The sequence below is a fragment of the Melospiza georgiana genome, chromosome Z (genome assembly GCF_028018845.1).
Source record: "Melospiza georgiana isolate bMelGeo1 chromosome Z, bMelGeo1.pri, whole genome shotgun sequence".
NCBI lineage: Eukaryota > Metazoa > Chordata > Aves > Passeriformes > Passerellidae > Melospiza > Melospiza georgiana.
This window is the reverse complement of record NC_080465.1, coordinates 7,907,146-7,922,559: the sequence shown is the minus strand read 5'-3', so window position 1 is coordinate 7,922,559 and position 15,414 is coordinate 7,907,146. Positions and strand designations below refer to the sequence as shown.

Below are 15,414 nucleotides of genomic sequence, written 5' to 3'. Positions count from 1 at the left end.
CCGCAGCCGCGCTCTCCCGAACCGCACTGACCCGCGCCCGTTCTCGGCCTGGCTGCAGGACTCCCCGAGCCGGGCATCTCCCCTCTTTCCAAGGCTCAGCCCGTCCCCGGGTTCTGCCCTCTCTCCAAGGGCTGTCTCCCCTCTCCCGGGATGCCCCCTCAGCCGGGCTCTCCTCCCTGTGCCCCGGACTCTCGCCCTTCTCCCAGGGCTCTATCCCCGCTCTCGGCATCTCCTCTCTCTTGGACCTCCTCGGTCGCAGCCTGTTCCTCCTCTCCCTGGCTCACCCCTTTCAGGGGATCTCCCGGCTCCCGGGCTCTCTCTCTGCTCCCAGGCGGTCCCCGCTCTCGGATTCTCTCCTCTCCCGTGCTCTACCCCGTCTTCCTGGGTCCTCCCGTCTCTCCCGAGAGCTGCCCCTTCTCTCGGACTCTCTCGCCTCGGTCGGGATCTCCCCCTTCTCGGCGGTGGCTTCTCCCTCTTGCAGGATTCCTCCCCTCTCCCAGAGTTCTGCCCTCCTCCCAGCATCTCTCCCCTCTCCCGCTCACTCCTCCCTCTGCCAGGTCTCTCTCCCCTCTGCCGGGATGCCCGCCCGTTCCCGGAGCGCCCCATGCCCCCGGCCCCTCGCCGCCCGTCCCTCGCCGCCTCGGCCGGGCCGCTCCGGGGCCGCGCTCGGAGCGCAGCGGGGCCGGGCCGGGGCCGCCGGGGCCGCGTCAGCTCCGCCCCGCGGGAGGAGCCGCCACAGCGCCCCGGCAGCGGCCCCGCGCAGGCGGAGCGGGCCCGGCTGCGCCCGGAGCTGGGCCTGGGAGGGGCTGCGGCCTGTGAGAGCTGCTCCGGGCTCGCTCCGGACACGAGGAGCTGCGACCTGTGCTCGCTTTGTACCCTCAAGGCTGCCGGATGCCTTGCAGTGAAGCTGGAGTGCCCGGGCTATTCCGCTCTCTTCTGGTCCTCAGCTGAGTATTGCTGGCCGCGGGTCTCTGTACGAATCACGAAACTGACGGGACTGCTGAGGAACGCGCCTGGAGCTGTTTGTTTTCCAGCATCAGTCTCATTACATGGTTGTTACAGTGGGAAGATGCCAGCAGCTCACATCTGTGGCAGCAGGCAATAAACTTAATGGTACAACTTACTTGAAAAGTTTTTTGACCACTCACACAAAGCAAAAGCATATTGACAGTAGTTCTGTGCAACCACTATAAGCACACGTATCTTTTGTTAAAACACTGCTTGCTTATTTCAAACACTATACCTGCTTGTAAGCCTTAAAACACAATGCACAGAGCTCCATTATTAAGCTTAGAAGTTCCTAATATCTTGCTAGAGATACTTTTCTGTAGCTTAGGGAGTCATTCCAGCCAAGTGTTAATACCCTGGTGCGTCAGTATCAATCAAATTAGAATGAGGAGCCCAATTCAGCTCCACGGAGCAGCCTCTGGACTGACTGACAGAAGTTCCCAGGCAATGGGAGCTCTCCTAAGATACAGACATTGCATTGGTTCAGAGTCTGGGGGCACAGAGACAGACCAATGAGATGTCTCAGCCTGGGAGTTTTGAATGGGCTAAATGGACTGTGGGTGCTGAAGGCAATAAACGAAGCTGTTTGCTGATGACCAAAGGGAGTTCTGTTGTGTGTTACATCTCAGACATACGAACATCCCGGATTCTACAGTAATAGACGCAAACCATTGTTCTATTTGTCCTTGCTTTTCTATTTCTTATAACTTTTCTGCTGACAAATCTACCGCTTAGCTCTAACCAAAGTTCTGCTTTCTCTGAGGTGTGCCTTTTGCAGCTGTCCCAGAACCCTCTGATTTGAAGGATTCCCACAATTCCCCCTCACGGTTCGGCTAAATAGAAGCCTTTGTAACCGTGTCGTTTATTAACTACCTTGCATTTCATAGCTTCACTGTAGTATACCTGCTTATTACTTGCTTAAATCATCCTTTTTGCTCACATTAAGCCTTGCTATACTCCAACACAGCAATTTTAATGCTGTGAAAATCCAGTCAGTTCAAAGGGCAAAAGTCATGTCTGACAGCAATTACAAGTCATTGTTCCAAAAAAGTCTCGTCTGTTCCAGGGTCTTAATTCAAAACCTTCCTCCTGTCTATACCTTCATCCACCATCTGTGTGATATTTCAAGAACTCTCTGTGATCCATTTCCTGCCTTTCTCTCTTGTGTGATAAAAACTTCTTTGATCATGTTGTCCATCATTTGTCACACACACCAATGTATGCAAGGTTTTACTATTAATACCACTACCAAAACACCCAATCCATAGAGACCTATTCTACAAGGTCCCCTTAGCCAAGGTGCAAAGCTCCATCCTTGGAACAAATCATCTAACCATGACCCACCGTCTTCTTTTTTTGGAGCTGTCAAGTCTTTCAGCTTTTGTATGCTTTTCTGGATGGATTCAGAGTGATCAGACAGGTTCATACAACACAATCCTTCAAATTCCTCACAACCATGTCCATGTGCCAGTAAAAGAAAATCAATTGCTACTCTGTTCTGTAAGGTTGCATGTCTGACAACGCTAACATCAGTCACCACGTCACTAATTGCAATGCAAGTAGCACTGTCTTCTTTCTCCAGCCAACACCCCAAACGCTATAATGGTCTCAATGCCTCACCCGAGGCAAGTGGATGCAGAAATAAATTTGATGTAACTCATTTAGCAGGGCCCTAGGTCTGAAATTGCTATTACACTTTTCTTTATAATGATGGGCAAATCTTTTTTCTCTGTGTTTTCTCTTGATGGCTTTTTCAATGATAGGTGCTATCCCAGTGAGTTGTCTCATGCTATATGGGCCACCTTTAATTTTTGAGGAATTCCCTGTCAGGCTTCACCTCCACAAATGAGCCAATATTCTGTTACTAATTGTCGTGGGGACTCATCTAGGTCACCTGCTTGTCAGCAGTTTCACCCTTAGGGGACACTGGGGTAGTACAATTGCACCACAGACTTGAGTATCCGTCCACAGGATGATGGGGAGTAACATTTAACTGTGGATCTCCCTGGTACTGAAAGGCAGGACAAATTTCCATTAGAAATGAACCAAGAATTCCAATTCTTGAGGTTCAGAAGGTGCTCTAAGCAGATCAGGGGCCCAATGATGCCAGCTGGTTATGGGATTGGTCTCGTTGGCAGCCTCACACCAATATTTGTCACGATTGGGTATTGGCCATTCCTTGGCTGGCACTGGCACACCGACCAAACAGGTCACCAAGGGTTTGTCTGGGCTCAAATTGGTCAAACATATGGTGTCTGAGCCTGCTGACTTGGCTAAAGCAAGGCAAACATTCATTTTTGGTTGATCTACAGGCGTATATGCAGTGCAAGAGCAAGCAAGCAAAACCAACAAATGCCATTATATCATTTGATCAAGCTTCATGTTCCTGTTCAGCTGCTTTTTGGCAAAAGCTTCCCCATCTCTTTCAGTTCTCAAGCAAATCTTTTAGCACTTGTTCAGGGACTGGCCAACTATAGGGCATTAAACTGTCCCTCTAACCTTTAATTTTTACAAATTTGAATATTTTAGAAGTCTTTTGAACTAAATGGATGCCACGTTTTCGCTGAAAGAGCTCTATGATCTAAACCAAAAATCAACAATCAAACTCAAGATTTGTAGCTTTCACAGGTTGAACAGGGAACGTCTGGCAGGAACCGTAGTTTCTCCGTGCAGCTCACGTCTGCGTGCTCATTTCCCTGCTGGTGGAATTGTCGGTGGCTCTTGTATGAAACAGTTTCACGTCCTTCACGGGGACCCACTTAGGTCTGGCACCTGTGCAAATAAATACAAGCATACCCTTTGCCCCAAGTGATTAGTGCAAATGGTCCTACAACTTGTCCTAACTCAACTCTGATCAACTCAACTCAACTCTGATCAAAACTGGAGCATTTTCTTTCAATTTTGCCTATGTGCTGTTTGAAAAGTGCCTAAAATTGGAGGATTAGGTCCTGGAAATGAGCTATTGAAAACATAAAGTCATATAAAGCTTTGCTGAACCTTATCAGAGGTGCTGCTTGGGCCACTCCCCCTTTTGTTGATCTGGAATGGGTTTCAGAGTGTGGTGTGTAGGGGCCTGAGTTAACTTATGTATTGTAAATATATGTATGGCAGTGAAAGATCTTTGTATTGTATTAGTGACCCTGCCCTGATTCTAGTTATTGTAAATGGGCTGCAGCTGTGATGTCCTTGATTGGGCAGCAGCTGTAGCCCATGGAGGTAGCTGAGATAAAAGGGGGCGGGGTGGTCAGGGAGAGCCTTGGAGAGGAGCCCTGACCGAGAAGCAACAACACCACTGCTGTGAAGATCTGCCATGAGAAAACCACCAAGAAGGTATGAGACTCAGGAAATATAATTAGACAACAATATGAATACAACAGTGGTGCATCCTTTCAACAATTGCCTGACCTGTGTGGGAATAGGGAATTCCAAAAGTGTGGCAAACACTCCAGTCCATCAGAAATGTGGTCAATTTTTGAGCTCTGCATGTGGGGCCATTTGTCGGTTTTTGGCTCGTGGGGGATCAGTTTGGCGAGCTCTGGACCCCAGTGACACTGCCAAGGACAAAAGCAAAAGACGAGAGGGGCTCTTTCTTCTCGGGACCAAAGTCCCACAGCTTTAATGGAGGACAACTCCAGGAGAGAAAGGGAGCATCCACCTCGTGGCAGGAGATTTGTAACCCTGGGGGAGGGGGGCAGTATAAAGAAACTACCATAGGTCAACATACGTAAATCACCACACTGTAGTTTTCTGCATAAATTGCTGCACTTGTTGCAAACAAAATCCTAAAATCTCCCCAAACACAACCATTCAGGCCCAAATGATCACAATGAGGGAGAAAAAACACTCAACCCCCCTGTATACCCAGGCACCAGGAGTCACAGGGAGTACGAACCCCTGCAATTACAAAGTCCACACACACAAGCTCACCGGGAAAGGAGTATCTCTTTATGAGGGGACAGAGTGCTCGCTTTTCTCAACACAACACACACCATAAATCACAACAGCATCCACCCACATCATCATCTCCCTCAAACATTCACACACTTAAAACACAACCACAATTACGACACACAGGAAAAATTGCAGCAATAAATCAGCATTTGCTCAATTCACCCCCAGAATTTCTAGCAGGTCCTTATTGACACAGCAAATCCTTTCTGCCGGCAGCCAGACCCAAACCCAAACTGTACAGGCGTACGTTGTGCGCAGGACATCTCTGTGTGACTTAGGAACAGCCCTTCCCCTGCGTTCGCCTTACGGGTTACTTTATACAGGGTTAAACACTCCCTTTCTCCACAGTCCCAGCAGTCTTGTCTGTCCCCCACGAGGAACAGCCCAGAGCGGAGGTGCCTCCAGGAAAGGAATGTCCTGGCAGTGCCCAGAGACGTCCACAGCACGGTTGTTCTCACTGGAGCAGAGAAGCGTTCCTGCCGCGGTCACCAAATGAGGTGTGGAATAGAACTCACCACAGCTGAAGTTAGAAGGTGGTGTGTTTATTACAGCGCCAGGCACAGGAGGAGTTGTCTCCTAAAGACATGTGTGAAGAATCACTGGCTCTCTACTCATCTAAAATGAGTACACGTTCATATAATTCCCAAAAAACCTAACACGTATTCATTAGGTAACACTGCGTACCCCCCTCTGTACTAAAATGTATTATAATTGAGTCCAAAGTTCCTTCACATTTCTGCAGTCTTTCACTTCAAATGGGTTGGTGGGTTTTAAAGTGGGGAATGGTGTCCTTCTGATGAAGGCCAAGACGTCTTCCTCAATTTGACCTCTTTACTTATGACCAGTTGGCTGGCTTTTGCACTTCTTGCCTATAGCTGAAGTTTCGGGGCCCAGGTGCAGGCTCTGGTCCTCTTCTTTGTCACAAAGAAATCTGCATCCTATCCTGCTTCTTTAAACATAGTAAAGACAGGCAAGGGATATATTACCCTAGCCTTAACTACCTTACCTGAAAAATATTAACTATTCCTTATTATTTCTACTCTTCTTCCTATACTCTTTCCCCCTAACTAAATCTCGCTAAAATTTTAACTCTTCCAGTTCTTTCAAATCCTTGATTCATTGGCCTCATCTCACATGCCAACCATGTGTGAGCCAATGCCATAACTGGGAAATTCCACTCCTGAGCAGGAGATATAGGGCCTGGTTCTGAGCTGGAAGGGTGAGAAGGATGAGATGCACACCATTTTCATCGAGGGGATGTCCTGAAAGTGCACTGCCTACCTTCCTCTGCTGCCGAGCACTATGCTCCACCTCCTTCTCCTGCTCCGCAGATTTTTGGGAATCCAGGGGTTGCTGTGTATTATTTGCTATTGCAACTAATAGAATGACTTTGCTTTGCAAGCCCCGTTTTGTCCTGGGTTCTTTTGGGCATGGGGCTCCTCCTGGACTTGTGACAAAGGCCAGCAGGAACCTGCATGACACTCCTATACTCATGTCAGTAAATTCTGAGAAGTGATAAAGGTATCAATAAGTCAAAAGGTATCAATCAGTAAATCAAATAATTTGGGGTAATGTTTAGCCTGTGAGTTTCAGCAAAGTATTGAAAATGCCTTAGATCCTTGGATACAAACTAGTAAGTGAGATTGCTGGGTGTGCATGTATCAGGGAAGTGATTCCCCACACACCCCGTGCTGAGATCAAGTATTGCCTCTCTTCTAACCCTGAGCTGTCAGCAGAGATCAGGCCCTGCTTGGTAACGTTCATTTTGAAGACTTCTGTTGAGCAGGTAAGAATGGTCCAAATGAAATCTTTTCCAGCTGTTTCCCTCTGGTTCACCTGTTTGAGGGTTAAGATTCTGTGCTGCAGGTGTCCTGGGTGTGTGCAGAGCAGAGCAGCCCCAGAAAGCCCTTGGCTTGCCCACCAGTTGTCATGCCTTGCTGCCAGGTGTGCCCAGCTCTGGCAGGAGAAAGAGCCCGCAGCACAGTGGGCACCGTGCCCTGCCCAGCCGGGGCTCTCTGGCACAGAACAGCAGCAGCAGCAGCGCCAGCACCGTTCAGCCCGCTCCTGCCTTGGCTTCCCCTGGCACACAGAAGCCTCTGGAAATCAGCACCGCCAGCGGCGTTCCCAGCTTGGAGCAGCTGCTGCTGACGGGCAGATGCTGCCAGTTTGACTGCTTCCAAAGGGGAAGAAAGGCACAGATGTATATGCGCCAGAGCCCTGGGCATGTCCGAGAAAGGGGCAAATATGTGGAGAGATTTGTTACGAAGCATTTCAGCTCTGATGCCAACAGTGCCTTCTCTCCTGGTTCTGTGTGTTCTAGATGAGTAATGCAATGGTTGGCTCTGACAATTAAGAAGTAGATGTTATGTGGATGTTGAAATGTGTAGTGATGATATTGTTATATATCCTCCCATTATCTTCTTTCTCCTCCCCTTTGTAATCGCCTTGGTAGTCAGGGCATTTGGGGAGGGCTGGCTTGTGACCAGCAGGCAGGGGGAAACAAGACCTGACCTCCAGTCAAGGTGCAAGACAGTAATCTATACCAATGGACAGCAGAGAAAGAGTTGCCTGACAAAACTTTTGGAGGAGCTAAGGGTAAAAAAGGCCGAGCATCCTTTTTGTAGATGAGCACATGGCTGCTAATCACAGAGAGTCCCAATGCTGTAAGTTTTCTTATTCAGTTCTTTGTTGAGCTTTGATAAACCTTTAAATTTTGAAAGTGAGAGTAATTTCTTACATGTGCAATGCTTGGGGCCATTTTCTTGGACGGGTTTCCTTTGCTTGTGTGCCATCTGAGTGCTCAGTTGGGGTACAGGCTGTAGGTGCTTGGGGCACTCCTGGAGTTCCTCTTGAATGCCCTGAACAACAGGGTTTGGCCCATGAGGGGAATTTGTGCTGCTTTGTGACAGAGGAGAACTTCCCAGGCTCTTTTGTGTTTGCTGTAGGGAAGGTTGGGTATTGCTTGGCATAAACTCACAGACCAAGACAGAGCAGTTCCTTTGTGATGTCAGGGCATGGTTGCCACATTGTCATAGTGGCATCAGAAGGTTGCCTTGGTGCACAGAAGGCCTGAGTGTCAGAGCAGCCCTAGCGCTTGCTCAGATCAGGAGAACCCTCCTGGTTGTCAAGTTTGTCAGTAGGCAGCGGCCCACTGACAAGAGCCTTGTTTTCCCTAGTGTTGTGGCAAAATCTCACAACACTGGAAAAATGTTACACCATTTGGCAACGGCAGCTTTTGCTGCCTATGGCGTTTCATTTTCAGTATATTATGTGACACACTTCACTCGTAAGTAGAAGTTTCCCTTCTGCTTAGGTTAGGGTGTCACCTAACCTGGCTTTTGTATGTCCTTCTGCTCTTACTTCGTGACTGATTTTGTGATTTTAAAACAGAAAGAGCATTAGGATACCACTGCTTTGGTAAAGCTCTTGTCAAGGCGTTCATCTAAAAAGGGGGTGTCAGTAGCCACGGGGGCAGCATTTGCAAGGGAACCTGCAGGGGGTTCTGTTCCCTCCATGGGAGAGTCTGTGGCAGCAGAATCTGTCATTTCCTCAGTTTGCTGGGACAAGCAAGACAGCTTTGAAAATGTAGACTGGCAGACCTTCAGGGAATGCCTTTTAAAGTCTCTGCAGTTGTTCTCAGAATTCAGAGAAAGCTTATTTATTTTTAAGTTTCTTAAATGTTTTTGTTTGTTTTTTTTTTAATTGAGTGCTAAAATAGTAATTCTTTTGGCAAGGAAGCGCAAACTCTAAAGCAGTGAGTGTCTGCTCCTGAAGCCTAGGGGTGCTGCTGCGCACTTCCACAATAAAACTGCCACAGCTCAGGGGGATTTTGGAAAAGCTTTTGGGCAACTGTTTCCTGCAAGTTAATGAGAAATAGTGCATGTAAGTGATTGGAGGAAAAACACAAAAGTACCTGAAGGAGAGGATTTCAGAAGCTGTTTTATGTGTTTGGTAGAACAGGAGCATTGAATGTTAGAGAACAATTTGCATAATATTGATCATATTTGTATTCATTTACTGGCTAAACAGGCTGCAGTGATGGCACAAGCAGGAATATTTTCTGCATCTCTTGCTGGCTATGTGAATGAAATGTGTCTCCTGGAGGGATGTTGTGAAACGGGAATCATCTCTGTTTGGGTTGACTTGTTCTGTGGGATTCAGCAGCCCAGGCAGTTTTCTCACAGCATGTGGTTCATTTCCCTTTCGCACTACAGGACACCTGAAGCGTGTATTCAGCAGTGCTGAAGATCCTGAGGTGAGTGAGAAAATAACATTTCATGTCCCTGGTGTAAAAGAATTGTAGAGGAAGATGTGAGCTTGTCCACTAGCACTAGACTATAGGGCGAGCAAGGAAGACAAAAAGAAAATCCATTTTCATGCCAGAACCAATAGAAAAGAAAGGCAAAGATAGTTATTTTAAAATATCCATCTCAGAGTTTTGAAAAGCTGAAAACGAAGTTTTGCAAAGAGAACGATGCTTACTAACATCAGATATGAAAAATCTAACAAAGGGCACATTCTGTACAGTTGAATAAGATCATTTTAATTTGGAATGAGCGATTTAAAATACTATTCCTATCAAACTTTCTGATACCTACTTGAACCATGAGGTGCTGGAAAAGAAAGGCCATCTTGCAATGGTGCCTGCTGTTTCTGAAGCGAAATGGGCACCTTTGTGGCTGAGGAGCTGCGTGGCCCAAAAGGAGCCAGGGGTGCTGGCAGTTTTGAGCAGCTGAAGATGAGGCAGCGTGTGGCCAGGGGGCCAAGAAGGCCAAGGGCATGGTGGCTGTGCCAGCAGCAGTGGGGCAGCAGGAGCAGGGCAGTGAGCGTGGCCCTGTGCTGGGCAGCGCTGCGGCCACAGCTGGAGTGCTGTGTGCACTTGTGGGCCCTGGGGAGCAGAAAGTCAGGGAGGGGCTGCAGCGTGTGCACAGAAGGACAGGGGAGCTGGGCAAGGGGGTGCAGCACAAGGCCAGGGAGGAGGTGCCGAGGGAGCTTTAGCCTGGACAGTGGGAGGCTCTTGAGGCACCTTCCAACAGACTTTCATCAATCCCTGCGTGACAATGCTCAACACAAGGGTTGTTTCACCACCAAACATGCCCCACTGCATCCAAACCCCTTACACAGTGGAGTTGGTGATGCTTCCATCTTGTGGCTTTTTGGCTTGTTGTTTTGTTAGGAAGAGAAGGCCTGTTCATTTTCGTCTTTTTCCGGCAAGCAAAGATGCTTCTGCACAATGTTTTCTGCCATTTTACAGCCCTGGATGGGATTGTGATCCAGTTTGAGTTTTCTACGTCTGCAGTAGCAATGGCATTACTGTCGATTTCCTACTTTTCCATTTCAGTGCTTTCAAGCACTAAAAGCTCGGTTTTGCCAAGACAACCTTGCTTGCTGATAGCAGCCAGGGAGGAAAATCAACTTCATATCCATCTAGAGTGCTGTTGAATTGGCCCATTTTAATTTGGTGGCTGTGAATTAGGACCCCTCTGTCACTATGAAATATTTTGATTTTTCCTTAGAATGTGAGGTGCTAGATGTGAAAAGAAATGAGGTTCTACATGATAGGAAATGGCTTCTCCCTCACGCTCCTCTCTTCTCACAGATGACAGAAGCAAGAGCCGTCTCTCCGCTGGCTCCCGCTGCTCCTGGAGAAGAAGCCAGAGAGGAGCGAACTGAGGTGGATGAGCGCCAGCCTCCATCAGTGCTCACACCAGGGCCTGGATATTCTGAAGCTGTACGTGCCAGTTGTGTGTGGTGCTGTCTTTAGTGCAAGGCAGAGCTGCAAGATTTGGAGCAGCCAGCACTTTGCTGTTGCAGGCTGAGGATGCTGGGTGCTGGAGTTCTGCCAGGAGCTCGGGATTTCCTCCAGCCAGCGACCACAGAACTTGGCCCTTGAGCTGTCATGTTGGGGCAGCAAAGGGCTGGTGCCTCTGGGAGAGCATCTGGCTGCTTGGCTCAGGGAAGCTCTATCTCTTGGCTTCTGCAGTGCTATGGCCAAGGGCAAAGGCGGTAATGCTGGAGGTGCCAGGCCTTGTTTTGTTGGATTTCCCTTTTTGGAAAGGTGTGTTTGGCTTGTGAAAGCGATCTGCGCTTTCCTTGAGTGGTTCTTCACTTGTACAGTCTCTTTTGGACCAGCTGTCTTTTGGCTTTTGATAAGGTGCAAGAGGAGGATTGTGTGGTCCATGCAGCTGTGGGGGCCATTCCTGTCCCATGTGGCCAAAGAAACAAAGTGCAGGGTTGCGAAGCCTTCTTGCCAGGCCAAAATCAGAAGCGGCCAGTTTCTTTTGATGCATATTTTGGTGCAGTCTGCAGCTTTGGCAAGTGTCTTGGAGCTTGGAGTGGGGGTGAATCTCCAAGTGCTTGACTGCTATGTTGTGTTGCTCGGAAGAGGAAGGCCATCTTGCAATGGGGCCTGCTTTATCAGGAGTGAAATGGGCGCCTTTGTGGCTGAGGAGCTGCGTGGCGAAAAAGGAGCCGGGGTGCTGGCGGTTTTGAGCAGTTGAAGATGAGGCAGCGTGTGGCCAGGGGGCCAAGAAGGCCAAGGGCATGGTGGCTGTGCCAGCAGCAGTGGGGCAGCAGGAGCAGGGCAGTGAGCGTGGCCCTGTGCTGGGCAGCGCTGCGGCCACAGCTGGAGTGCTGTGTGCACTTGTGGGCCCTGGGGAGCAGAAAGTCATGGAGGGGCTGCAGCGTGTGCACAGAAGGACAGGGGAGCTGGGCAAGGGGGTGCAGCACAAGGCCAGGGAGGAGGTGCCGAGGGAGCTTTAGCCTGGACAGTGGGAGGCTCTTGAGGCACCTTCCGACAGACTTTCATCAATCCCTGCGTAACAGTGCTCAGCACAAGTGCTGTTTCACTGCCATACATCCCCTCACTGCATTGAAGGGCTTATAAAACTGATTTGGTTTACATTTTCCTCTTGTCGCTTGTTGCATTGTTGCTTTTCTAGAGCGGCAATACCTATTGATTTTCCTCTTTTTCCTGCAAGCAAAGATGCTTCTGCAGAACGTTTCACTGCTTTTTTGCAGCCCTGGATGGGATTGTGATCCAGTTTCAGTTTTCTACGTCTGCAGCAGCAGTAGCAAAGGCGTTGCTGTCACTTTCCTACTTTTCCATTTCAGTTCTTTCAAGCACTAAAAGCTCGGTTTTGCCAAAATAACCTTGCTTGCTGATAGCAGCTAGGGAGGAAAATCAATTTCATATCCATCTAGAGTGCTGTTGAATCTGTCCATTTTATTGTGGTGGCTGTGACTTAGAACCCCTCTGTCACTATGAAATATTTTGATTTTTCCTTCGAAGATGTGGTGGTAGATGTGGAAAGAAATGAGGTTCTACATTATAGGAAATGGCCTCTCCCTCACGCTCCTCTCTTCTCACAGATGACAGAACCAAGAGCCGTCTCACCCCTGGCTCCTGCTGCTCCTGGAGAAGAAGCCAGAGAGGAGCGAACTGAGGTGGATGAGCGCCAGCCTCCACCATTGGTCACACCAGAGCCTGGATATTCTGATGCTGTAAGTGCCAGTTGTGTGTGGTGCTGTCTTTAGTGCAAGGCAGAGCTGCAAGCTTTGGAGCAGCCAGCACTTTGCTGTTGCAGGCTGAGGATGCTGGGTGCTGGAGTCCTGCCAGGAGCTCAGGATTTCCTCCAGCCAGCGACCACAGAACTTGGCCCTTGAGCTGTCATGTTGGGGCAGCAAAGGGCTGGTGCCTCTGGGAGAGCATCTGGCTGCTTGGCTCAGGGAAGCTCTATCTCTTGGCTTCTGCAGTGCTATGGCCAAGGGCAAAGGCGGTAATGCTGGAGGTGCCAGGCCTTGTTTTGTTGGTTTTCCCTTTTTGGAAAGCTATGTTTGGCTTGTGAAAGCGGTCTGCACTTTCCTTGAGTGGTTCTTCACTTGTACAGTCTCTTTTGGACCAGCTGTCTTTTGGCTTTTGATAAGCTGCAAGAGGAGGATTGTGTGGTCCATGCAGCTGTGGGGGCCATTCCGGACTGTGTGGCCAAAGGAACAAAGCGCGGAGTTGCGAAGCCTTCTTGCCAGGCCAAAATCAGAAGCGGCCAGTTTCTTTTGATGCATATTTTGGTGCAGACTGGAGCTTTGACAAGTGGCTCTGAGCCCGGAGTGGGGGTGAATCCCCAAGTGCTTGACTGCAGTGTTGTGTTGCTCGGAAGAGGAAGGCCATCTTGCAATGGTGCCTGCTATATCAGGAGTGAAATGGGCACCTTTGTGGCTGAGGAGCTGCGTGGCCCAAAAGGAGCCAGGGGTGCTGGCGGTTTTGAGCAGCTGAAGATGAGGCAGCGTGTGGCCAGGGGGCCAAGAAGGCCAAGGGCATGGTGGCTGTGCCAGCAGCAGTGGGGCAGCAGGAGCAGGGCAGTGAGCGTGGCCCTGTGCTGGGAAGCGCTGCGGCCACAGCTGGAGTGCTGTGTGCACTTGTGGGCCCTGGGAAGCAGAAAGTCATGGAGGGGCTGCAGCGTGTGCACAGAAGGACAGGGGAGCTGGGCAAGGGGGTGCAGCAGAAGGCCAGGGAGGAGGTGCCGAGGGAGCTTTAGCCTGGACAATGGGAGGCTCTTGAGGGACCTTCACGAGGCTTCCATCAATCCCTGCATAACAGTGTTCAGCACAAGGGCCTTTCCTCTCCGAAACATCACCTCACTACAGCCAAGGTCTTTAGACACTGCAGTCACTGTCACTTCAGTCTTGTGGTTTATGGGTTTCCAATGGGGAGAAGGCCTGTTCCTTTTCTCTTTTTCCAGCAAGCAAGGAGGCTTCTGCACAATCTTCCCTTCTCCTTTAATCACTGAAAGGGATTCTGAACCCTTTCTGGTTTTCCATGTCTTCAGCAGCAGTAGCAAAGGCCTTGCTGGCTCTTTCCTGCTTTTCCATTTCAGAGTGTACACGAACTAAAAGCTGCCTTTTGCAGAGACAACCTTGCCTGCAAATAGCAGACAAAGAGGAATATCGAATTCATAGCCTTATACTGTTCTGTTGAATGTGCCCATTTCAGTCTGGTTGGAGTGACTTTGAATGCCATTGCTATACAAAGTTCATGTTTTCTCTTTAGAAGATGTGTCTGTGGATGTGAGTAGAAATGAGGTTCTAAGCGCTAGGTAACTGCCTGTCCCTATCATTCTGTCTTGCCACAGGTGACAAGAGCAAGAGCCATTTTTCCTCTGGCTCTTTTTCCTATTCCAGAAGAAGACAGAGAGGAGGAAAATGAGCCAGATGACCACCGCAAGCGTCCAGTCATGGTCACACCAAAGCCTGCTCATCTTTTCATGAGAGTAAGCTCCCATTGTGGGGTGTGCTGCCTTTAGTGCAAGGCAGAGGTGCAAGTTTCTGAGAGGCCAGCACTTGCTGTGTCTGGCCAAGGATGCTGAGTGCTGGAGTCCTGCAGGATGTGGCCTTTTCCTGCAGGCATTGACAGCTGGAAATTGGCCTTTGACCTGTCCTGTTGAGGCAGCACCGAGCTGGGGGCTGCGGCTGAGATTCTGGCTGCTTGGCTCAGGGAAGCTCCATCTCTGGGCTTCTGCGGAGTTACAAGGGCGCAAGTGGTAGTGGTGGAGGTCAAAAGGTTTTGTTGGTTTGTTTTCCCTTTTGGAAAGGTGCCTTAACTTGTGGAAGTATTCTGCAGTTTACTTGAGTCATTTTTAACTTGTAGAGTTACTGTTGGCCAACTGCCTTTTGGCTTTTCAGAAGGCACAAGGAGCAGTAGGGGCAAGTTTCTGCTGATCAGTTTTGTGCAGAAGTTCTGCAGCTTGGGCAAGTGCATTGGAGCCCAGAGTGGGGGTGAAGCTGCAAGTGCTTGACTGCTGTGTTGTGTTGCTCGGAAGAGGAAGGCCATCTTGCAATGGTGCCTGCTGTATCTGAAGTGAAATGGGCGCCTTTGTGGCTGAGGAGCTGCGTGGCCCAAAAGGAGCCAGGGGTGCTGGCGGTTTTGAGCAGCTGAAGATGAGGCAGCGTGTGGCCAGGGGGCCAAGAAGGCCAAGGGCATGGTGGCTGTGCCAGCAGCAGTGGGGCAGCAGGAGCAGGGCAGTGAGCGTGGCCCTGTGCTGGGAAGTGCTGCGGCCACAGCTGGAGTGCTGTGTGCACTTGTGGGTCCTGGGGAGCAGAAAGTCATGGAGGGGCTGCAGCGTGTGCACAGAAGGACAGGGGAGCTGGGCAAGGGGGTGCAGCACAAAGCCAGGGAGGAGGTGCCGAGGGAGCTTTAGCCTGGACAATGGGAGGCTCTTGAGGGACCTTCACGAGGCTTCCATCAGTCCCTGCATAACAGTGCTCAGCACAAGGGCCTTTCCTCTCCGAAACATCACCTCACTACATCCAAGGTCTTTAGACACTGCAGTCACTGTCACTTCTGTCTTTGGTTTATGGGTTTCTAATGGGGAGAAGGCCTGTTCCTTTTCTCTTTTTCCAGCAAGCAAGGAGGTTTCTGCACAGCCTTCCCTGCTCCTTTAATCACTGAAAGGGATTCTG

At 49.7% G+C, this 15,414-nt stretch overlaps 1 protein-coding gene across 1 annotated transcript in view; it reads left to right on the top strand.

Moving 5' to 3' along the window:
* Positions 1–604: 604 nt before the first annotated feature.
* Positions 605–15,414, top strand: part of LOC131095758 (serine/threonine-protein kinase PAK 3-like) — a 55,353-nt gene continuing 40,543 nt past the window's right edge. The window contains exons 1-3 of the mRNA XM_058043838.1: positions 605–1,021; positions 10,559–10,690; positions 12,331–12,462. Coding sequence (XP_057899821.1) covers positions 605–1,021; positions 10,559–10,690; positions 12,331–12,462 — 681 coding nt within the window. The remainder of the gene's footprint in view (positions 1,022–10,558; positions 10,691–12,330; positions 12,463–15,414) is intronic.